This window comes from Sminthopsis crassicaudata, chromosome 5 (genome assembly GCF_048593235.1).
Source record: "Sminthopsis crassicaudata isolate SCR6 chromosome 5, ASM4859323v1, whole genome shotgun sequence".
NCBI classification, from domain to species: domain Eukaryota; kingdom Metazoa; phylum Chordata; class Mammalia; order Dasyuromorphia; family Dasyuridae; genus Sminthopsis; species Sminthopsis crassicaudata.
The window spans coordinates 220,335,746-220,359,674 of record NC_133621.1 but is presented as its reverse complement, the minus strand read 5'-3'; the positions used below and the strand labels follow the sequence as shown (position 1 = coordinate 220,359,674).

The following is a 23,929-nucleotide window of genomic DNA, read 5'->3' as shown; positions in this document are numbered from 1 at the left end:
CATGTATATCAGCAAAGGTTGAAAACTGATGAAACTACACAATTATTAAGGATCTGGGAAACCAGCAACTAATACACAATTGCTAGCAGTAAAGATTAGTCCAAATGATGTATAAAATAACTTGAAATTTTGTAAGAAAGGTGAAGAACTATTCATAGTCTTTGAGCCAGGGATCTCACCACTGAATAAATATCCAAAGGAGATTAAAGACAGAAAGAGTACCATGCATATTCCAAGAAATCAGGGTACATTCTGCAATAGTACCAAAATGGTTACAAAGGGATTGTCTGTTATGGTCACTGATTTGGTATTTCTTCATTTAAAAAAAACCTAGATAAAAATCTAGTTTACACAGGGATTTAGTAAAGGAGATATATCTGAAAACTAATATAATAAGAAAACAAAAGAAATCACAATGTTTTAGATAATACAAAATGAAATAGCATTTTGTAGGATGGGGTAGAGAAAAGGAACTGGGGTAAAGGGAAGAAAGAAACATTGAGAACAAAATTGTTTACAACAATCTTATACTCAGTAGCCAAGAGACTGCTCAAAGTCTCTGTGGATAAATAAATGATGTCATCATTTTTTTTTATCCATGAAAGAAAAAAGGACCAAAGAAAATCTTCTGAGCATTTATATCCAAATTGAAATGCTGACTTATTTTATGATGCCTCTTCTCAACTCCATTGTGTTTGTCTTTGTTTTTCTCTTGATCTCCACTCTCCTCTCTCTCATTCTGACTCTCCTTCTCCCTCTCTCTCCTCTTGTCCCTCTCTCTCTTTCTTTCTCCCCTGCATCTCTCTGTTTGTCTCCATCTCTGTCACACTATCTGTCTTTGTTTCTCTCTTTAACTGTCTGTGTTAGTGAGTCTCTCTATGTGTGTGTATCTTTCTGTCCCCCTGTCTCTTTTAATCTTTTTCTTTCTTTAAAGCTCTTTCTATTTTACTTACAGATCCATTTAAACCCATAGATCAGAAATGAGAAACTATACAGGGATAACATTGTTCATTCTCCGGGGATTGACAGATGACCCACAATTGAAGATTCTGCTTTTGATCTTTCTGTTTCTGACCTACATCCTGAGTGTAACTGGGAACTTGACCATCATCACCCTCACTTTGATGGATCAGCACCTTAAAACCCCTATGTATTTTTTCCTCAGGAACTTTTCTTTCTTAGAATTGTCATTCACAACTGCCTGTATTCCCAGATTCCTGTACAACATGTCAACTGGAGACTATACTATGACCTATAATGAATGTTTTACTCAATTATTTTTTGGAATTCTTTTTGGGGCCTCAGAGTTTTTTCTCTTGGCCGCCATGTCTTATGACCGCTATGTGGCTATTTGCAAACCCCTGCACTATGCAGCCATCATAAACAACAGAGTCTGTAATCAGCTCATCCTGAGTTGTTGGGTGTCTGGGTCAATGATTATCATTCCAGTAGTTGGTTTTGGTCTTCAGCTAGAATTTTGTGACTCCAATATCATTGACCATTTTGTCTGTGATATATCACCATTGCTGGAGATCACATGCTCTGATACACAGTTCATGGAAAGAATGGTTTTAGCCCTTGCTGTGTTCACACTCATCATCACTTTAGTGTTAGTGGTTCTATCTTATGCATGCATTATTAGAACTATTCTGAGATTCCCTTCAGCTGAGCAAAGAAAAAAAGCTTTCTCCACTTGTTCCTCCCACATGATTGTTGTCTCTATGACTTATGGAACCTGCATCTTCATCTATATCAAGCCTTCTGAAAGAGAAGGAGTTTCTTTGAATAAAGTAGTGTTAGTACTTGCAACTTCAGTAGCCCCTGTAATGAACCCTTTTATTTATACCCTGAGGAATAAACAAGTGATTAAAGCTTTTAGAGATGCGTTAAAAAAGATAGTATCGATTTCAAAGTTATAAGAGGAAATTGACTTTCAGAATCAATATAAGTAAAATAAAATTTAAATAGTTTTCAACTCTTTGTTCTGGATCCTATGACTTAATTTTATTTTCTAACTGATATCCCTTTTAACCACAGCTTCTTTCACAACTCTTTCTTTCCTATATGAACATCCTCACTAATCGAGGTGTTTTTCTCCCCACTCCATCCCCCTTATTAAAGATTTCACTTTCAATCATCTCATCCCTTCACTTCTATAAAAATTAATGAATGTTTATTGACAACCAGTTATATATAAGAAATTTATTATAAAATAATTTTCCAGATGCCTATTTAATAATCAATATGCATTTATTACATGCATTTTATGTACTAGGCATTAAGAATAAAAATATAGATATGAAAAAAGAAAGCTAATCCCTGCCCCACAAGAAGTTAAAATCTAGTTAGGAAGTCAAAACACACACACACACACACACAAGCTAAAAAGTGGGAGGGAGAAGAAAGGTACTTTGCATGAGGATATGGTGAATAGATCAGTCAGAGAAGTCCCTAAGTGGTGAAGTCAGGTGAGAAATGAGGAAATAATTGAATTCAGTTTTCTCTTTAGCTGGAAGTTTAGAGTAGAGGGAGAGTATAGTGATGGACTACCAAGGACCCTGGGATTTTATGTGGTGATTAAGTCTACCCAACAATAAGCTTCCTGGGGCATGATGAAGATCTCAGTCAGAGAATACTCAAAATTAGGGGAGCCAAATGAGAACTCAATTACGCCTAATTGACATACTTTGAAACTTGAAATCAAGTTAGCATCTTTCAACAACCTTTGAGAGCTTGATTAACATAATTTTAGACAGGTCTGGGGCCTAGTCAGCTAGGTGGATTTCACCTGGCTCCTCCTAGATCCCACCATTATCTCTCTTAACTTCTTCCTTGATCTTCCCCTTATTTCTTAGATATTGCCTCTGCTTCTCTGAGACCTTAGAAGTTGTGTACCCTGAAATGCAAACTACTCATTCTTTTATGTTTCTGCATGGCTATTGTTTGAGGTTGTAAAGCTATTTTCACATAAATAAAATAGCACACCTTTATAACCTATGATGGATGACTATTCATTATGCCATGAACTGAATTTATATTATACTATTTACATATCTTTTTTAGAAAATTATTTAATATTTCCCCAGTTACATTTAAAATAAATTCTTAAATGTGTTTTTAACTCTTTTGAATTCCACATGTCTCCCTTATACCCACACCCAACCCCCATTAATAAACCACAAGTAAAGTTATGCAAAATATTTCCATAAAAATCATGTTGTGAAATAAAGAAAACATAGATCTCCAACCCTAACAAAAGAAAAACTCTCAAGAAAATAAAGTTGAGACAAAGAGAAAGGGAGAGAGAATGGAAGAAAGAGGGAGGGGGAAAAGGGAGAGAACAAGGGAGAGAAAGAGATATGGGGGGAGCGAATCCTAAATCTATATTCAGACAAAAACAGCTCCTTCTCTGGAAATAGATAGAATTTTTCATCTTAAATCCTTCACAGTAACCTGGATCATTGTTCTACTGAGAATAACAAAATAATTTACAGCTGATTATCCCAGAACATTAGTATTATACTTGAAAAAAAGTGTTAACTCAGAGGAATTGATGAGACAATGGTTATCTAGTTTACATATATACTTAGTACTTAGCATGATGATGTAATGGTTCTCTAAGTTCACACATGCATAGTGTGCTGTAATGATGTAATTGTAATAGAGTATATAAGAATCAATAAGGACTGGAAGAGAGACAAACCCTCTTCCCCCAAGCAGCCTTGGTCTCAGTGGAGAAGTAAAGGAGACAGGACAGCCACCAGGAGGATCTTTATCTTCCACTCTGTCCTCCAGCCTCTAGTCCTCCATCTTCTCTGTCTATTTCTGAGTCTGTCTTCCTTCCCAGATCTCTTAGCTCTTATATACTCTATTATAAGAACATAATCATGTCAATCTTGTAGAATAGATGCTAACTTGGAGAACTATATAAGTACTAAATACATGTGAACTAGAGACTCATTATCTTAATTCTACTGAGTTAACACTTTGTTGTCAGATTATTTGTTTCAAGTACACTTGGCCCTCTACATATATATGTAAATATACATATACACATATATACATTCATATGCATCTTTGTAAGGCTGTATTGTATTCTTTATACTCTGTTTCTCTGAAGGTGGATAACATCTTCCTTTATAACTCCAAATCTTACCATAGTTTTTCTAACTCCACCAACCCATCAATACCTACACTATAGCAATATTCTAATCTTATAATGTCCAGTTATTTTAAATTATCTAAAACAATATTGATTAATATGGCTGATGTATAGTACGGTTTTTCTAATATTCTCTTTTGATTAAATCTATCTTAGCTTTAATTTTTGTCTAACATCACGATTGCTGCTACATAATAAATTCTACTCCTGATCTTTATTTTATGTTTGGGTTTATCCTTTATTTCTTATCCTTCTGACTCCTCTGTTTTACTTTTACCTGCTACTTTGCCTTCTTATTACTTTACCTACCCAACAACTTTTCCCTTGAATTAGGAAGCTTTTTATACATTTTCAAAAATATATAGGTATTTATTTCCCTCTTTATCTCACTCCCATTATTCTGCATACCTTATCCCATTTCTGTTAATCTAGACATGCTTCTACACCACCCACCTATTCTATTCACTATTTCTAAACTATCTTGAGACCTGCATCAAGTTTATAAGAATACAAATAATTCTCTAGCTTATAAATGATCAAAAGATCTGAAAAGGCAGTGTTCAGATAAACAAATTAAAATTCTTCATAGTAATATAAAAATGCCTAGGTCATTTTTATTATTTTATATTTTATTTATATATATTTAAATTTTTTATTTATTACATTTTAAGCACTATAGATTTGGGAAATTAAATGAAAACAATTCTGAAGTACCATCTCACACCTCTCAGATTGGCTAATATGAGAGAAAAAATGGTAAGTGTTGGATGGCAGAAAGGATAACTGAGACATAAATACATATTAGTGAAGTTGAAAATTGATCCATTCTGGAGAACGATTGGGAACTATGACCAAAGAGTAATAAAAATGTGCATATTCTTTGATCCAGCAATACTACTACTTCTATATCCCAAAGAGATCATAAAAAAAGGAAAAGAACCCACTTGTACTAAAATATATATACAATAGAATTTATGGTGGCCAATTGGAAGTTGAGTAGATGCCCATCAATTGGAGAAAAGCTGAAAAAGTTGTGATATATGAATGTAATGGAATACTGTTGTGCTATAAGAAATGATAAACAACTGAATTTCAGAAAAACCCAAAAAGCTAATAGGAACTGATGGTAAATGAAGTAAGTAGAATAACTAGAACATTTTACATAATTTTACAATTTTTAACTACAATAGACTTAATTCTTCTGAGTTATACAGTGACTTATGATAATTCCAAAAAATTTGAGATGGAAAATGTCATTCAATCCAGAGAAAGAGGTATAGAGCCTGAATACAGATTAAAGCATACTATTTCCACTTATTTCCATTTGTTTTTTTCTTCCTTGAGGGGTTTCCCTTTTGTTGATTCCTCCTTCATGCGCGCGCGCGCGCACACACACACACACACACACACACACACACACACACACACACACAAAACACTAATATGTAAATAAGTTTAACATATTTGTCCAGGTATAACCTATATTGGATTATTTTCTGTCTTACCAAGGCAGAAAGAAAGGGAAAGAAGGAGAAAAATGCTTGGAATTAAAAATCTTACAGAAATGAATATTGCAAGCTATCTTTACATATACTTGGAAAAAATTAAATAATATTAGATGCAAGAAAGAAAAGAAAAGAAAAGATCATTAAGAGAGCTTCCATTTAGATGACCAATTGGTAGATAATACAGATGTACTTGTTCCTATGCAATAACAAAAAATGAGGACCAGATTAAACAATGATTAAAAATTTCAAAGAAAATCCTCAGTAAGATTATTCCCTCAAGTCTGGGGAGGGGGAGGAAAGACTACAGCTATACACAATGGAAGTAAAATGCTATTAAAGAAGTAGTAGAAGAACAAGTAAATAAAGTTTAAGTCTGATGCAGCATCACATGGCAAGCCCCAGTGCCCTAACAATGGAAATCAAAGGAGTAGAATGATAAAAACAACAATCCCCTTGATATAAGTCCAAAAGGATGAAAGACCACACAACATTCTGATCAAGGATGATTTATTCCTCCTATAGCTACAACTAGACAAATTCCAAGGGAGATAGGACAGGAAATCCCAAATATAAAGCAAAATTCCAACCAGCACCAGAATGAAAACCACCTAGGGCAGGATAAAAACTATGTAGTACACTGCTCAAAAAAGACTCAGTTGAAACAGAGACTCCTGATATATGAACCTTCACAATTTTGTTGAGTTATTATTCAGTTGCGCCTGACTCTTCTTGACCACTTTTGGGATTCTTTTGGTTAAAAAAAAAAAGACTAGTTTGCCCAGTGTTCCAGGATCACATAGCTAGTAAGTGTCTGAGTCAGGATTTAAAACCCAGATCTTTCTGACTCCTAGCCTGACACTGTATCACTGCATAACCTAGCTGTTCAGTCACCAAAATAAATGTCCCTAAAATGTACTTATCTAAAAAGTGCCAATTGGGACGAAAGATGCCCTGACTCAGGGACAGCAAATTGCGCAGCACAAAATGAGAATGTTAACAGAGCAAGATCAAGACCAAATAGAACTTGACCATTCCATGCAAAATATTTTATTTTTTTCATATTGACTTTTTTTGTATTGACAAGATATATGCACGAGAAATTTTTCAGCACTGACAATTGCAAAACATTTTGTTCCAATTTTTCCCCTCCTTCCCTCTACCCCACGCCTCAGATGGCAGATTGACCAATACATGGTAAATATGTTAAAGTATAAGTCAAATAAAATAAATGTATACATGTACATACAGTTATTTTGCTGAACAAAAAGAATCAGAATTTGAAATAGTATACAATTAACCTGTGAAGAAAATCAAAAATGCAGGTAGACAAAAATAGAGGGATTGGGAATTCTATGAAGTGGTTCATACTCATTTCCCAGAGTTCTTTCACTGGGTGAAACTGGTTCAGTTCATTACTGCTCTATTGGAACTGATTTGGTTCATCTCATTGCCGAAAATGGCCACATCCATCAGAATTGGTAATCATATAGTATTGCTGTTGAAGTATACAACTATTTCCTGGTCCTGCTCATTTCACTCAGCATCAGTTTATGTAAATCTCTCCAGGCCTTTCTAAAATCATCCTGTTGCTCATTTCTTACATAACAATAATATTCCATAATATTCATATACCACAGTTTATTCAGCTATTCTCCAATTGATGGGCATCCACTCAATTTCCAGTTTCTGGTCACTACAAAGAGGGCTGCCACAAACATTCTTCTTGCACACACAGGTCCCTTTCCCTTCTTTAAGATGTCTTTGGGATATAAGCCTAGTACTAACACTGCTGGATCCAAGAATATGCACAGCTTGATAACGTTTTGAGCATAGTTCCAAATCGCTCTCCAGAATGGCTGGATGTATTCACAATTCCACCAACAATGTATCAGTGTCCTAGTTTTCCCACATCCCCTCCAACATTCCACATTATCTTTCCCTGTCGTTCTGGCCAATCTGACAGGTGTTTAGTTGTATCTCAGAGTTGTCTTAATTTGGATTTCTCTGATTGAAAGTGACTTGGAGCATCTTTTCATATGGTTAGAAATAGGTTCAATTTCTTCATCTGAGAATTGTCTGTTCATAACTTTTGACCATTTATCAACTGGAGAATGGCTTGATTTCTTATAAATTAGAATCAATTCATTCCTTTTCCACAGGTTTGAGAGGTAAACTATCCTATGTTCCTCTAATTTATTTATAATCTCATACTTTATTCCTAGGTCATGAACTCATTTTGACATGACCTTGGTGTATGGTGTTGAGTGTGGGTCAATGCCTAGTTTCTGCCATATTAGTTTCCAATTTTCCCAGCAGTTTTTTGTCAAACAGTGAGTTCTTATCCCAAAAGTTGGGGTCTTTGGGTTTGTTAAACACTAGATTATTAAAGTTACTGACTATTTTGTCCTTTGAACCCAACCTATTCCACTGATCAACTAGTCTATATCTTAGCCAATACCAACTGATTTTGGTAATCACTGCTTTATAATATAATTTTAGATGTGGTAGAGCTAGGCCACTTTCATTTGATTTTTTTTTTCATTAATTCCCTTGATATTCTTGACCTTTTGTTTTTCCATATGAACTTTGTTGTTATTTTTTCTAGGTCATTAAAATAGTTTTTTCTGGGAGTATGATTGGTATAGCACTAAATAAATAGATTAGTTTAGGTAGTATTGTCATCTTTATTATATTTTCTCATCCTATCCAAGAGCATTTAATATTTTCCTAATTGGTTACATCTGATTTTATTTGTGTGGAAAGTGTTTTGTAGTTTTTCTCATATACTTTCCCTTGGCAGATATTTTTCTAAATATTTTATATAATTGGTAGCTACTTTATTTTTTCTTCTTTATATATATATATATATATATATATATATATATATATATATATACATATATATATATATATATATATATAAATAGTTTTTATTTACTAGATATATGCATAGATAATTTTTACAACATTGACAATTGCTAAACCTTTTGATCTAATTTTTCCCCTCCTTCCCCCCCCCCAGATGGCAGGTGGACCAATACATGTTAAATATGTTGGAGTATAAATTAAATACAATATATGTATACATGTCCAAACAGTTGTTTTGCTGTACAAAAAGATTAGCCTTTGAAGGCAATCCAAAATGCAGGTAGACAAAATTAGAGGGATTGGGAATTTTATGTAGTGGTTCATAATCATCTCCTAGAGCTCTTTTGCTGGATGTAGCTGGTTCAGTTCATTACTGCTCTATTGGAACTGATTTGGGTCATCTCATTGCCAAAAATGGCCACATCCATCAGAATTGGTCATCATATACTATTGTTGTTGAACTATACAACAATTTCCTGGTCCTGCTCATTTCACTCAGTATCAGTTCATGTAAGTCTTTCCAGGCCTTTCTAAAATCCTCCTGTTGGTCATTTCCTACCGAACAATAATATCCCATAATATTCATATACCACAATTTATTCAGCCAATCTCCAATTGATGGGCATCCATGTAGTTTCTGTTTCTGGCCACCACAAAGAGGGCTGCTACAAACATTCTTGCACATACAGGTCCCTTTCCCTTCTTTAAGATCTCTTTGGGATACAAACCCAGTAGCAACACTGCTGGGTCAAAGGTTGTGCACAGTTTGATAACTTTTTGAGCATAGTTCCAAATTGCTCTCCAAAATGGCTTGATGTATTCACAACTCCACCAGCATCACCTTTTCCTATCATTCTAGCCAATCTGACAGGTGTGTAGTGGTATCTCAGAGTAGTCTTAATTTGCATTTCTCTAATTAATAATGACTTGGAGCATCTTTTCATATGACTAGAAATACTTCCAATTTTTTCATCTGAGAATTGTCTGTTCATATCTCTTGACCATTTATCAATTGGGGATTGGCTTGATTTCTTATAAATTAGAGTCAATTCTCTTTATATTTTGGACATGAGGCCTTTATCTGAACCTTTGACTGTAAAAATGTTTTCCCAGTTTATTGTTTCCCTTCTAATCTTATCTGCATTAGTTTTGTTTATACAAAAACTTTTCAATTTGATATAATCAAAGTTTTCTACTTTGTGATCAATAATGATCTCTAGTTCTTCTTTGGACATAAATTCATTCCTTTTCCACAGGTTTGAGAGGTAAACTATCCTATGTTCCCCTAATTTATTTATAATCTCATACTTTATTCCTAGGTCATGAACTCATTTTGACATGACCTTGGTGTATGGTGTTGAGTGTGGGTCAATGCCTAGTTTCTGCCATATTAGTTTCCAATTTTCCCAGCAATTTTTGTCAAACGTTGAGTTCTTATCCCAAAGGCTGAGGTCCTTGGGTTTGTCAAACACTAGGTTATTAGAGTTATAGATTGTTTTGTCCTTTGGACCTAACCTATTCCACTGATCAACTTGTCTATTTCTTAGCCAATACCCAATGGTTTTGTTAATTGCTGCTTTATAATTTTAGATCTGGTACAGGTAGGCCACCTTCATTTTATTTTTTTTCAATAGTTCCCTTGAAATTCTTGACCTTTGTTTTTCCATGTGAACTTTGTTGTTATTTTTTCTAGGTCATTAAAATAGTTTTTTGGGAGTCTGATTGGTATAGCACTAAATAAATAGATTAGTTTAGGTAGTATTGTCATCTTTATTATATTTGCTCTCCCTATCCAAGAGCATTTAGTATTTTTCCAATTGATATCACACTTAATTTGTGTGGAAAGTGTTTTGTAGTTTTGCTCAAATAATTTCTGATTTTCCCTTGGCAGATAGATTCCTAAATATTTTACACTATCAGTAGTTACTTTAAATGTAATTTCTCTATGTAACTCTAACTGTTGGATTTTGTTAGTGACATATAAGAATGCTGATGATGTATATGGGTTTATTTTGTATCTTGCAACTTTGCTAAATGTGTGGGTTATTTCTAATAGCTTTTTAGTTGAATCTTTGGGGTAATCTACATATACCATCATATCATCAGCAGAGTGATAATTTGGTTTCCTCGTTACCTACTTTAATTCCTTTAATAATCTTCTCCACTCTTACTGCCAAAGCAAGCATTTCTAATACAATATTGAATAATAATGGTGATAGTGGACAACCTTGTTTCACTCCTGATCTTAATGGGAATGGTTGCAATGTTTCCCCATTACATATGATGCTTATTGATGGTTTTAAATAGATGGTACTGATTATTTTGAGGAAAAGTCCATTTATTCCTATACTCTCAAGAGTTTTTAATAGAAATGGATGTTGGATTTTACCAAATGCTTTTGCTTTTTCTGCATCTGTTGAGATGATCATATGATTTTTGTAATGTGGTTATTAATATGGCCAATTATACTCATAGTTTTTCTAATATTGAACCAACACTACATTCCTGGTATAAATCCTACTTGATCATGATGTATTATCCTGGGGATGATTTTCTGTAGTGTTTTTGCTAATATCTTATTTAAGATTTTAGCATCAATATTCTTTAGGGAGATTTGTTTATAGTTTCTTTCTCTGTTTTCAACCTACCTGGTTTAGGTATCAGTACCATGCCTGTGTCATAAAAGGAATTTGGTAGGACTCTTCATTCCCTATTTTTTCAAATAGTTTATATAACATTGGAGCTAATTGTTCTTTGAATGTTTGGTAGTATTCACATGTAAATCCATCTAGTCCTGGGGATTTTTTCTTAGGGAGTAGATTAATAGCTTGTCTAGTTCTTTTTCTGAAATGGGACTATTTAAGCAATGTACTTCCTCCTCTGTTAATCTAGGAAGCCTATATTTTTGGAGGTAATCATCCATTTCACTTAGGTTATCAAATTTATTGGCATAAAGTTGGGCAAAGTAACTCCTTATTATTGCTCTAATTTCCTCTTCATTAGTAGATAGCTCCCCTTGTCATTTTTAAGAACTAACAATTTGATTTTCCTCTCTCCTTTTTCTAATCAGATTTAGCACAGGTTTATCTATTTTATTGGGGTTTTTTCATAAAACCAACTCTTAGATTTATTTATTATTTCCATAGTATTTTTACTTTCAATATTATTAATTTCTCCTTTTAATTTTAGAATTTCAAGTTTAGTATTTGATTGGGGGTTTTTAATTTGGTCTTTTTCTAGTTTTTTAAGTGGCTTGCAACTTCAATTCATTGATCTTCTCTTTCTCTATTTTCTTCAAGTACGCCTCTAAAGATATAAAATTTCCCCTTATTAATGCTTTAGCTGCATCCCACAAATTTTGGTATGATGTCTTATCATTGTCATTATCTTGAGTAAAGTTATTAATTGTGTTTATAATTTGCTGTTTCACCCAATCATTCCTTAAGATGAGATTATTTAGTTTCCAATTCCTTTTTGGTGTATTTACCCCTAACTTTTTGTTGAATGTAGATTTTATTGCATCATGATCTGAAAAGAAAGCCTTTATTATTTCTGCATTCCTGCATTTAATTTTAAGATCTTTATGTCCTAATATATGGTCAATTTTTACATAGGTTCCATGTACTGCTGAGAAGAAAGTATACTCCTTTCTGTCACCATTCAGGTTTCTTCAAAGATCTATCATACCTAATTTCCCTAAAATTCGATTTACCTCTTTAATTTCTTTCTTATTTGTTCTGTGGTTTGATTTATCTAATTCTGAGAGTGCAAGGTTGAGATCTCCCACTATTATAGTTTTGTTGTCTATTTATTCTTGCAACTCTCTTAACTTCTCTTTTAGGAAGTTAGATGCTATACCACTTGGTGCATATATATTTAGTAGTTAAATTGCTTCATTGTTTATGTTACCCTTTAGCAAGATATAGTTTCCTTCCTTATCTCTTTTAACTAGATCAACTTCTGCTTTTGCTTGATCTGAGATAAGGATAGCTACCCCTGACACTTGAAGCATAATAGATTCTGCTCCAGCCTTTTACCTTTACTCTGTATATATCTCCCTCCTGTAAATATGTTTCCTGTACACAACATATTGTAGGGTTCTGACTTTTGATCCAGTCAGCTATCCATCTACGCTTAATGGGAGAGTTCATCCCATTCCCATTTACAGTTAAAATGACTAATTCTGTATTTCCTGCCCTCATATTATCCCCGGATTATGCTTTTTTTCCTTTACCCCCCTGAACCCCTTCCCCTGTATTAAACTCATGAACCCCACTTGCGTCATGCAGCCCTCCCTCTTTAGTATCCTTCCCTCCTCCCTTTAAATCCCTTTTCCTTTCTTGTTCCCTTTCCTTATTACTCTTTTCCTTTTCCTCTCCCCCTTTTTAATGAGATGAGGGAAATTTTCTGTAAAGCAATATGTCAATTATTTTCTCTTTGAGCCAATTTTGAAGAGAATAAGGTTTGCACAATGTTCCTCCCCCTCTCTTACTTCCCTCAGATATGATATGTTCTCTTTGCCTCTTTGTGGGATGTAGTTTCCCTCTTTTTATTTCCCCTTTTCCCTTTTTCTGACACTATCCTCTTTCCCTTTCTACTTCCCCCCCTTTTTTTGTTATATCATTAAAATCAAATTATGCATGTAGTCTTAATGTATATCCACAACAGAAATACAGTTCTCAAGAGTTCCTTTTACCTTTTTCTGCTTCTCTTGAGTCCTATGATTAGAGATCAGATTTTTTGTTTAGAACTGGTTTTTTCCTTAGAAAGATATGGAATTCTTCTGTTTCATTAAATGTCCATCTTCTTCCATGGAAGAAAGTGCTCAGCTTAGCTGGGTAGTTTATTCGTGGCTGCATTCCCAATTCTTTTGCCTTTCAGAATATCAGATTGCAGGCCTTTTGCTCCTTTAATGTAGATGCAACCAGATCTTGAGTGACCCTTATTGTGGCACATTGGTATTTGAATTGTTTTTTTCCTGGCTACTTGTAATATTTTTTCCTTAATCTGATCGTTCTAAAATTTGGCCACAATGTTCTGTGGAGATTTTTTTAGGGTCTTTTTCAGAAGGTGTTCGATGAATTCTTTCAATGCCTATTTTATCTTCTGGTTCTATTACCTTTGGCAGTTCTCTTTGATGATTTCCTGTAAAATAGTATCTAGGCTCTTTTTTTCATCATAATTTTCAGGACGTCCAATAATCCTCAGATTGTCTCTCCTAGATCTATTTTCCAGGTATGTTGTTTTGGCAAGTAGATAGTTGATATTTTTCTCCAGATTTTCATTTTTTTGGTTTTGCTTGACTGATTCTTGGTGTCTCAATGAATCATTCATTTCTATTTGTTCAGTTCTGATTTTTAATGAATTATTTTCTTCATTAGCTTTTTTTAACTTCTTTTTTTTGTATGTGTCCAATTGAGTTTTTAATTGAGTTGTTTTGCTCTATGAAATTTTTTTTCCATTTCACTAAATTTGTTTTTAGTGAGTTATTTTCTTTTTCAAATTCACAAATCCTACTTTCTTGGGAATTCTTTATCTTTTCCAATTCACAGATCCTACTTTCCTGTGATTTCTTTACCTTTTCCAATTCCCTAATTGTTTCCCTGCACTTCCTGTGAATTCTTTACCTTTTCCAATTCACATTTCAGGAAGTTGTTTACCTTTTCTAATTCACATTTCAGGACATTGCTATTCTCTTGCATAGCTTCTCTTTCCTTTCCCCATTTTTCTTCTAATTTTCTTTTTAGATTTTTTATATTCTCTTCTAGGAGAGCATTATTTGGGGTATTGGAGGCTGTCTGCTGTTAGTCTCCTCGGGTTTGGAAACCCGCTCCTTTTCTGCATAGAAGCTGTCAATCATTTTCTTCATTTTTTTACTCATTTTTTTAAAAGCTGTCAGGATCTACCTTCAGTGCAAGGAGGTTACCAGCTTCCTCTGCAGAGCAAGGATGGGACTATGAACAATATCTGACCTCTCAATGGGCTGCCAGGAACAGCCGAGTTGAAGGAAGAGCTCCACATGGAAGTGAGTATGCCTGGGTATCACAAGTCGGGCTGTGTAAGTGCCCTGCCAGGAACCCCGCTGTGAGGATTAATGACCTCCTTGGGACTAGAGGTTAATGAGCAAAGGTATCACTGCCCCCCAAATACCTGCTTTGAGTATTGGCAGTCATCCTATCCCTCACCACACCTCGAAGTGTTTCTGCCTGGGGAGCAAGCACAGTCAAGCTGGGGAAATTCCACTACCCCCGTCCAAGTCCCTCGCTGTGCAGATGAGAGGCTGCCCTAGGCTGTGCCCCTGCTGTAAGTGACTGCTCCCCATCACGAGCCCCTTGCTGCAGAATGCCATGAAGAGTTGTGTTATGGTCTGCTCTGAGTCACTTCTGGTCCTGGGTGGGCAGAGCCAGATCCTGTCAGGCTCTGGCATCCCTCAGAGCACCCACTACCCTAGGTTCCTACTTCTCGGCTGGTCCACTACTCCACCACCGAAGCACAGCAGTCAGGCTATGGCAGAGAGCTCTATGTAAACCTTCCAACTGCAGCAGCCACCCTGCTCCCATTTCTATCCCTGCTCTGTGCTGGTCTATTCCCACCACTTCAGGTCAAACCTTTTCTGGCAATATTCCAGATTCTCTTCTGCTGGTATGTTTTTGTACTTCCAATCTTTATGGGTTTTACAAGTCAAGCGCTGTTTTCAAGGCTGAATTAAATAGTTAATAGAAAGGGAATGATAGAGAGCTTAAAAAGTTCCATCTGGCTTTTCGGCCATCTTCTATTGGTAGTTACTTTAAATTGAATTTCTTTTTGTAACTCTAACTGTTGGATTATGTTAGTGATATATAAGAATGCTGATGACTTATGTGGGTTTATTTTGTATGCTGCAACTTTGTTAAAGATATGGATTATTTCTAATAGCTTTTTAGTAGAATCTCTGCAGTTCTCTAAGTATACCATCATATTATCAGCAAAGAGTGATAATTTTGTTTTCTCATTACCTACTCTAATGCCCTTAATCTCTTTCTTGACTCTTATTGATGAAGCTAGCATTTCTAATACAACCCTGAATAATAATGGTGATAGTGGGCAACCTTGTTTCACTCCTGATCTTATGGGGAATGGTTACAGTTTATCCCCATTAAATATAATGCTTAGTGATGGTTTTAAATAGATGCTACTGATTATTTTAAGGAAAAGTCCATTTATTCCTATACTCTCAAGTGTTTTTAATAGGAATACATGTTGGATTTTATCAAATACTTTTTCTGCATCTATTGAGATGATCATATTGTTTTTCATTAATTTGGTTACTGATATAGTTAATTATAGTAATAGTTTTCCTAATATTGAGCCAGCCCTGCATTCAGGTATAAATCCTACTTGATCATGGTGTATTATCCTGGGGATGATTTTCTGTAGTCTTTTTGCTAATATCTTATTTAAGATTTAGCAACAATATTCATTAGGGAGATTGATCTATAATTTTCTTTCTCTGTTTTCAACCTACCTGGTTTAGGTATCAATACCATGTCTGTGTCATAAAAGGAATTTGGTAGGACTCCTTCATTCCCTATTTTTTCAAATAGTTTATATAACACTGGGGCTAATTGCTTGGTAGTATTCACATGTAAATCCATCTAGTCCTGGGGATTTTTTCTTAGGGAGTAGATTAATAGCTTGTTCTAGTTCTTTTTCTGAAATGGGACTATTTAAGCAATGTACTTCCTCCTCTGTTAATCTAGGAAGCCTATATTTTTGGAGGTAGTCATCCATTTCACCTAGGTTATCAAATTTATTGACATAAAGTTGGGCAAAGTAACTCTTTATTATTGCCCTTTTTAGTTTCCCTCCCCACTCCTTTTATGTCCCTTCCTCTTTCTTTTCCCCTCCCTTATTCCTCTTTTCCTTTTCCCACTTCCCCTCCCCCTTTTAATGAGGTGAGAGATAATTCTCTGAAAAACAAATATGTCAATTATTTACTCTTTGAGCCTACTCTGATGAGAGTAAGATTCACACAATGTTCCTCCCCCTCTGTAAATTCCCTCAGATGTGGTAAATTTTCTTTGCCTCTTCCTGGGATGTAGTTTCCTTCTTTTTATCTCTCCTTTCCAATTTTCTGATACTATCCCCTTTCCCTTATTACTTCCCTTTTTATGTTATATCAGTAAAATCAAATTACATGTGGACTTTCTGTATATCCACAACAGAAATACAGTTCTCAAGAGTTCCTTTGACCTTTTCTGCTTCTCTTGAGTCTTGTGGATGGAGATCAAATTTTTTGGCTAGTTGTATTCACAATTCCACCAACAATGTATCAGTGTCCCTGTTTTCCTACATCCCTTCCAACATTGAGGGGGAAGGGTTTCAAAGGGGGTGGGAGGTATTCTAAAGAGGGAGAGCTGCGTGAGGTATGTAGTTCCCATAAGTTTAATACTGGGAAAGGGAGTAAGAGGGGACAAGAAAAAGAAAAGCATAATCTGGAGATAATAAGATAACAGGAAATACAGAATTAGTCATTTTAACCATAAATGTGAATGGAATGAACTCTCCCAGTAAGCATAGGCAAATAGAAGACTGGATCAAAAGTCAGAACCCTGCAATATGTTGTTTACAGAAAACACATTTAAAGCAGGGAGATACAAACAGAGTAAAGGTAAAGGCTGAAGCAGAATCTACTATGCTTCAGGAGAAGCCAAAAAAAAACCTGGGTAGCCATCCTCATCTCAAATCAAGCAAAAGCAGAAATTGATTCAATTAAAATAGATAAGGAAGGAAACTATCTTGCTAAAGGGTAGCATAGACATAGCATAGACAATGAAGCAATATCAATACTAAACATATATGCACAAGTGGTATAGCATCTAACTTCCTAAAGGAGAAGATTTTAAGAGAGTTGCAATAAGAAATAGAAAGCAAAACTATAATAGTGGCAGATCTCAACTTGCACTCTCAGAATTAGAAAACAAATAAGAAAGAAATTAAAGAGGTAAATCGAATTTTAGGGAAATTAGGTATGATAGATCTTTGAAGAAACCTGAATGGTGATAGAAAGGAGTATACTTTCTTCTCAGCAGTACATGGAACCTATGTAAAAATTGACCATATATTAGGACATAAAGATCTCAAAATTAAATGCAGGAATGCAGAAATAATAAAGGCTTTCTTTTCAGATCATGATGCAATAAAATCTACATTCAACAAAAAGTTAGGGGTAAATAGACCAAAAAGTAATTGGAAACTAAATAATCTCAACTTAAAGAATGATTGGGTGAAACAGCAAATTATAGAAACAATTAACAATTTCACTCAAGATAATGATAATGATGAGACATCATACCAAAATTTGTGGGATGCAGCTAAAGCATTAATAAGGGGAAATTTTATATCTTTAGGTGCTTACTTGAATAAAATAGAGAAAGAGAAGATCAATGAATTGGGCTTGCAACTTAAAACTCTAGAAAAACACAAAATTAAAAACCCCCAATCAAATACTAAACTTGAAATTCTAAAATTTAAAGGAGAAATTAATAATATTGAAAGTAAAAAAAAAACTATTGAATTAATAATTAAAACTAAGAGTTGTTTTTATGAGAAAACCAATAAAATAGATAAACCTTTGGTAAATTTGATCAGAAAAAGGAAAGAGGAAAATCAAATTGTTAATCTTAAAAATGAAAAGGGGGAACTTTCCACCAATGAAGAGGAAATTAGAACAATAATAAGGAATTACTTTGCCCAACTTTATGCCAATAAATTTGATAACCTAAGTGAAATGGATGACTACCTCCAAAAATATAGGCTTCCTAGATTAACAGAGGAGGAAGTACATTGCTTAAATAGTCCCATTTCAGAAAAAGAACTAGAACAAGCTATTAATCTACTCCCTAGAAAAAATCCCCAGGACTAGATGGATTTACATGTGAATTCTACCAAACAATTAGCCCCAGTGTTATATAAACTATTTGAAAAAATAGGGAATGAAGGAGTCCTACCAAATTCCTTTTATGACACAGACATGGTATTGATACCTAAACCAGGTAGGTTGAAAACAGAGAAAGAAAATTATAGATCAATCTCCCTAATGAATATTGTTGCTAAAATCTTAAATAAGATATTAGCAAAAAGACTACAGAAAATCATCCCCAGGATAATACACCATGATCAAGTAGGATTTATACATGGAATGCAGGGCTGGTTCAATATTAATCATAATCAGTAACCAAATTAATGAAAAACAATATGATCATCTCAATAGATGCAGAAAAAGCATTTGATAAAATCCAACATGTATTCCTATTAAAAAACACTTGAGAGTATAGGAATAAATGGACTTATGGCTCTATCATACCTAATTTCCCTAATATTCGATTTACCTCTTTAATTTCTTTCTTATTTGTTTTGTGGTTTGATTTATCTAATTCTGAGAGTGCAAGATTGAGATCTCCCACTATTATAGTTTTGTTGTCTATTTCTTCTTGCAACTCTCTTAACTTCTCCTTTAGGAAGTCAGATGCTATACCACTTGGTGCATATATATTTAGTATTGATATGGCTTCATTGTCTATGCTACCTTTTAGCAGGATATAGTTTCCTTCCTTATCTCTTTTAATTAGATTAATTTCTGCTTTTGCTTGATCTGAGATAAGAATGGCTACCCCTGCTTTTTTTTACTTCACCTGAAGCATAATAGATTCTGCTCCAGCCTTTTACCTTTACTCTGTATGTATCTCCCTGCTTTAAATGTGTTTCCTGTAAACAATATATTGTAGGGTTCTGACTTTTGATCCATCTGCTATCTGCCTTCGCTTACTGGGAGAGTTCATCCCATTCACATTTACAGTTAAAATTACTAATTCTGTATTTCCTGCCATCATATTATCCCCTGATTATGCTTTTTAATCCTCCCCCCCCAACCCCTTCCCCAGTATCAAATTTATGGATCCCACTTGTGTCATGCGGCCCTGCCTTTGTGAATTTTACCAGTCAAGCACTATTTTTGAGGCTGATTTTAAAAATTGATAATGAAGATATGAGAGGAGTTTAGAAATTTGTGTGTGCCTTCACCATTTTGGCTCCATGTCCCCCCCCCATGCAAAATATTTTAAAAGATTGTACATTATGACCACACTTTATTTAGAAAGTGAATGAAGAATTGGTTCAGTATTAAAAAAAAAAACCTATAAATATGATATACCATATTAATGAATGAGAAAAACAACAAAAATCACAAAATTACTTCAAAAGATCCAGGAAAATGGTTTGTCAAAATATTTACCCTATCCTGTATTTTTAAAATTGGTATAAGAGGAATATTTATTGATATGACAAAGCCCAGAGACAATATTAAGTGTAATAGAGAAATGTTAGGCTTTCTAATAAAATTTAATAAAATCAGAGAAAAAATATGGATGTCTATTATCACTACATTCTACATCTAATATCTAAAATTAACACATTCTAGACATTCTAAACAGTAATAAAATAAATAATGTTATATTTTTAAAGTAACCTTACATTGCCAAACATGAATAATCATTGACAAAGTAGAAACAGAATTGGCTTACTTTACAAATTTAATGGTCTATTTAGGAATTCTAAAGATTGAACTAAAAAGTCATTAAAGCAGCATTTTTAACAAAGTATGGGGATGTAGAATGAACATATTTATAAATAATAAAATAGAGCAAACAAAATAAAGCAAAGAAAGTGAAAATACTATGCTTCCATCTACATTCAGTCTCCATAGTTCTGTGTCTGGATGCAGATGGTATTTTCCATCCCAAGTCTTTTTTTAAAAATGCATACATTGGGTAGCTAAGTGGTGCAGTGGATAGAGCACCATCCCTGAAGTCAGGAGGACCTGAGTTCAGATCTGGTCTCAGACACATAACACATCCTAGCTGTGTGATCATAGGCAAGTCAGTTGCATATAGAGAACTCCCCAATTGCCTCAGAAAAAAAAAAGAAAAGAAAAAATGTAACTTTAAATAATCACCAATCAACCTTTTACAAGGCAAAATGTGATTCCTCCTAATAGGAGAGGTGAAGAGATTGGCAGGGCTGAGCACCCTGCTCTACTCCACATGATATCTATTAAGTACTTTAAATATCATTAGTTTAGTTCAACCTAAGTTTCTGGTTAAAAATTTTTAACAAATAAAAACTTAAAGTTATCAATCCAAAGTTTGGGTCCCTTTCCATCAAATACAAAATCAATAATAACCATACAATAAAAATGGCAAATATATGATTTATCCAAGCTAATATCAAATAGAAATTAGAGAAGGTAGATAGATGAGAATAAACCAGAAAATACAGAAATGAAGTGTGAGGGATCTCAGTTCAGCAAAGAGGTCCAAACTTTACTAAAGGAGAAAGTCTCTAAAGTCTCTGGTGTGTTAAACTTCAGATAAGGACATGATTGACCTTCCAACTAACTCGTCTCCAAGTTCACTTTTTTCTAAAGACTTTCTTTTCCATTAAGCACTTGAAGTAAATCTGGAAATGTAACTTATTTTTCAATCCAGAAACCAGAAGACTAAGATTTCTCTTCTCCCAAGCTCTCAACAACTCTGCCAACTCATGCCAGCAAAATGCATAGAGTATTGCATCTTCAGCAATAGAATACATCCCATACAAATAATTTTGGTGACAGAGTAATTTGAGATCCCAGGAATATGAATATTTTGTGCTTTTTTAAAAGAGATCAATCAATGAAACATGATATACACAATATATAGAATCAAGAGAACAAACATACCATCATATTCAATAAACGGAAAGACTCAGATTACTGATAGAATTATTTATTATTTGACAAAAACTGTTGGGAAAGCAGTCTGGCAAAAATCAAATTTAGACCAGAATATTGTATGATATACCAAGTTAGTGACAAATTTTTGTATAACTTTGATATGAAAAGTCATAGCATAAATAAATTAGGGAACAAAAGAAGAAATTATATTTCAGATCTATGGCTAATTAAGAAATCATGATTAAATAAATCATAGAGGAAAGCCTAAAAGATTAAATGAACAAATGTTTGTTGTATAAAATTTTTAAAAATTTGCAAAAGCAAAACCAAAGCAATAAAAATCAGAAGACAAACAAATGAATTTACTTCAGTGACACATTCATAATTGCTGTCCATTGTAATGATGAATACAGATGTGAAGTGGAGCAATATTTGATTTTATTTAAATTTAAAAATGTATTGTTTTTAATCATTTAATAAATAAAGTTGTATTTTCAATATTTTATCACTCCATGCATTCAAACTCTGAACCCGAATTATTGAATTGGACTTAATTGATGCGAGCACAGAATAAAAGCAAAATCAAAGAAAAAATAACCTTAGGAGTTCCATACAGTATGCAGAACAGAAAAGTACAGGCAAAACAATGAATAATGAGTTGTTAGGCTCCTATTGTGCGTGAGGCACTGTGTAGTGTAGTAGAGATATAAATACAAAAATTAAATAGCTCCTATAAAATAACTAGCATCAAAGCTAAGCATAGCTACTTATAGGACAAACAAGTAAACTTTTAATAGCTTAATAATAATATCAAAAATAAAGAAATATAAACCATGAAGTAATTTTCAGCATACTGAAAAATGTAGTAACTAACATATATTTCAGTGATCATGTAGTGTTACATGTAAGTCACATATTATTATGAGTAAACATTAGTGCTATCAATTACTTACACATTCCCCTGTAACATTTTAATTCAGTCTGGTCACCAAAGAATTCTCTGAAACCCATTGATTATTCCAATGGGCAGACAAAATTTTATCAAAAATATAGTCTTGCATTGATAAATGAAAATGTGAGATAGACCCAGGCTAGCTAGGAGCTTTGTTATCATATTTACAATGTGTCTGTACTCTAGGAATCTCTGCAGCCAAAATTCTAGGTAGAGAAGAAATAAGTTATAGATGTAATTCTCTCCCTCTATTTAAATGGATATTCATGTTAGTACATTACTTTACCGTCACCTTTTCAGTCTAATTTTTAGGCATATAGTCAAACAAAACTTCCAACTATCAAGTGATACTCTCTGTTCTTTAGGGTTCATTGAAGTACATGACCATTTCACTACTTGTTTATAAAGGAGTGTACCTGGCTCACCTATGGGTATTAAGGAATTCACCACATTATCTTCACAAACCACCTGACAGATTCTGGGATTACTGATACACATGTCTGTAGCAATAAGTAAGTTGTCCAGTCTCTTCACAATTATCTACTTATTTGTGGGGAACCAGAAGTACCAAAATTTCCCAGCAAAACTCCATCTTCTTATCTAAAGAATTAAATCTGATGACTCTTTACCTCTAGAATCAAGTATAATATTTTAAGAGATAGTTTTCTTATATGCATCTATATTATCTGCATGTGTATGTATGTATATATATATATATATACATATGTATATATACACACATCTATCTATATCAATATATAAGCATAGATATGCAGAAGAATTCTCTATGATTCAGTGACTCTGGCCTCCTGATTTTCTTACACAAGTGTCAATTCTAGACACTTTTGCTGATTATCAACAGTACCTCTTCATCTCTATTTCTTACTCTTCTGAAATCCCAACTAAAATCCCACCTCCCCTACTTAACATTGTCTTCCCTCTGATATTATTATCAGTTTATCGTGTATATCTCATTGCTGAAGAATTTTTTGCATGTGAGACTATTGATTCTTTGAGTATGAATTTTTTTGAGAGGGATGGCAGGGAGTCTACATCTATTTGTAAACCCAGAGGTTAATACAAAGCTTGACTTGTGGTAGATGCTTAAGAAATACTTGGTTGCTTGACTTGAAGATCCTACCAATGAACTCAGGATACATATTGTCATTTGTTACTTTAACACAACATTGAAATGGATAAGCCAGAATGTTTCAGCTTACTCTCAGTATCTATTGTCACTCCATACTCAGAGATATTAAACTACAGGTCAAAAAACAGATGTGATTTTCAGTCCAACATTAGAAAGTCATGTTTCTTCTTAAAACAAAGCCAGTGCTATTCCTTGTCTAAGATGCCACATCTCCCAATTCTGTGACTTTGCTCTAGGATTCCCCCAAGCCTGGAACACACTGACCCTCTGACCTCCATCTCTTAGCTTCCTAATGTTGCTCAAATCCCACCTTCAGCAAAAAGGCTTTTTTGATCCCATCTCAACTTTGCTAACCTCCACTCTTCCCTCTGTAATCACTTTCCATCTGTTGTAGATAAATCTTATATGAGCAGTTACTTAGATGCTTTCTCCTACCTAAAAATGTTCACTAGGACAGGGATGACATTTTTGTCCTTCTTAACATCAGCATTCAGCCTAGGGTCTGACATACACTAAGCATTTAATAAATCTTACTTGA

General features: G+C 34.0%; 2 protein-coding genes across 4 annotated transcripts in view; both read left to right on the top strand.

Moving 5' to 3' along the window:
* LOC141542774 (olfactory receptor 6C2-like) overlaps positions 1-23,929 on the top strand; it is a 55,458-nt gene that overhangs the window by 5,118 nt on the left and 26,411 nt on the right. Inside the window, exon 3 of one of the 3 annotated variants that reach the window (XR_012482249.1) lies at positions 14,431-14,546. The exons of the other annotated variants lie outside the window; for them this stretch is intronic. The gene's annotated coding sequence lies outside the window, so the exon portion shown is untranslated. Of the gene's footprint in view, positions 1-14,430; positions 14,547-23,929 lie in introns of those variants that run through there. 3 annotated transcript variants of the gene reach the window in all.
* LOC141542771 (olfactory receptor 6C2-like) lies at positions 981-1,919 on the top strand. Its single transcript, XM_074267356.1, has one exon. The coding sequence runs from the start codon at positions 981-983 to the stop codon at positions 1,917-1,919; it is 939 nt and encodes a 312-aa protein (XP_074123457.1).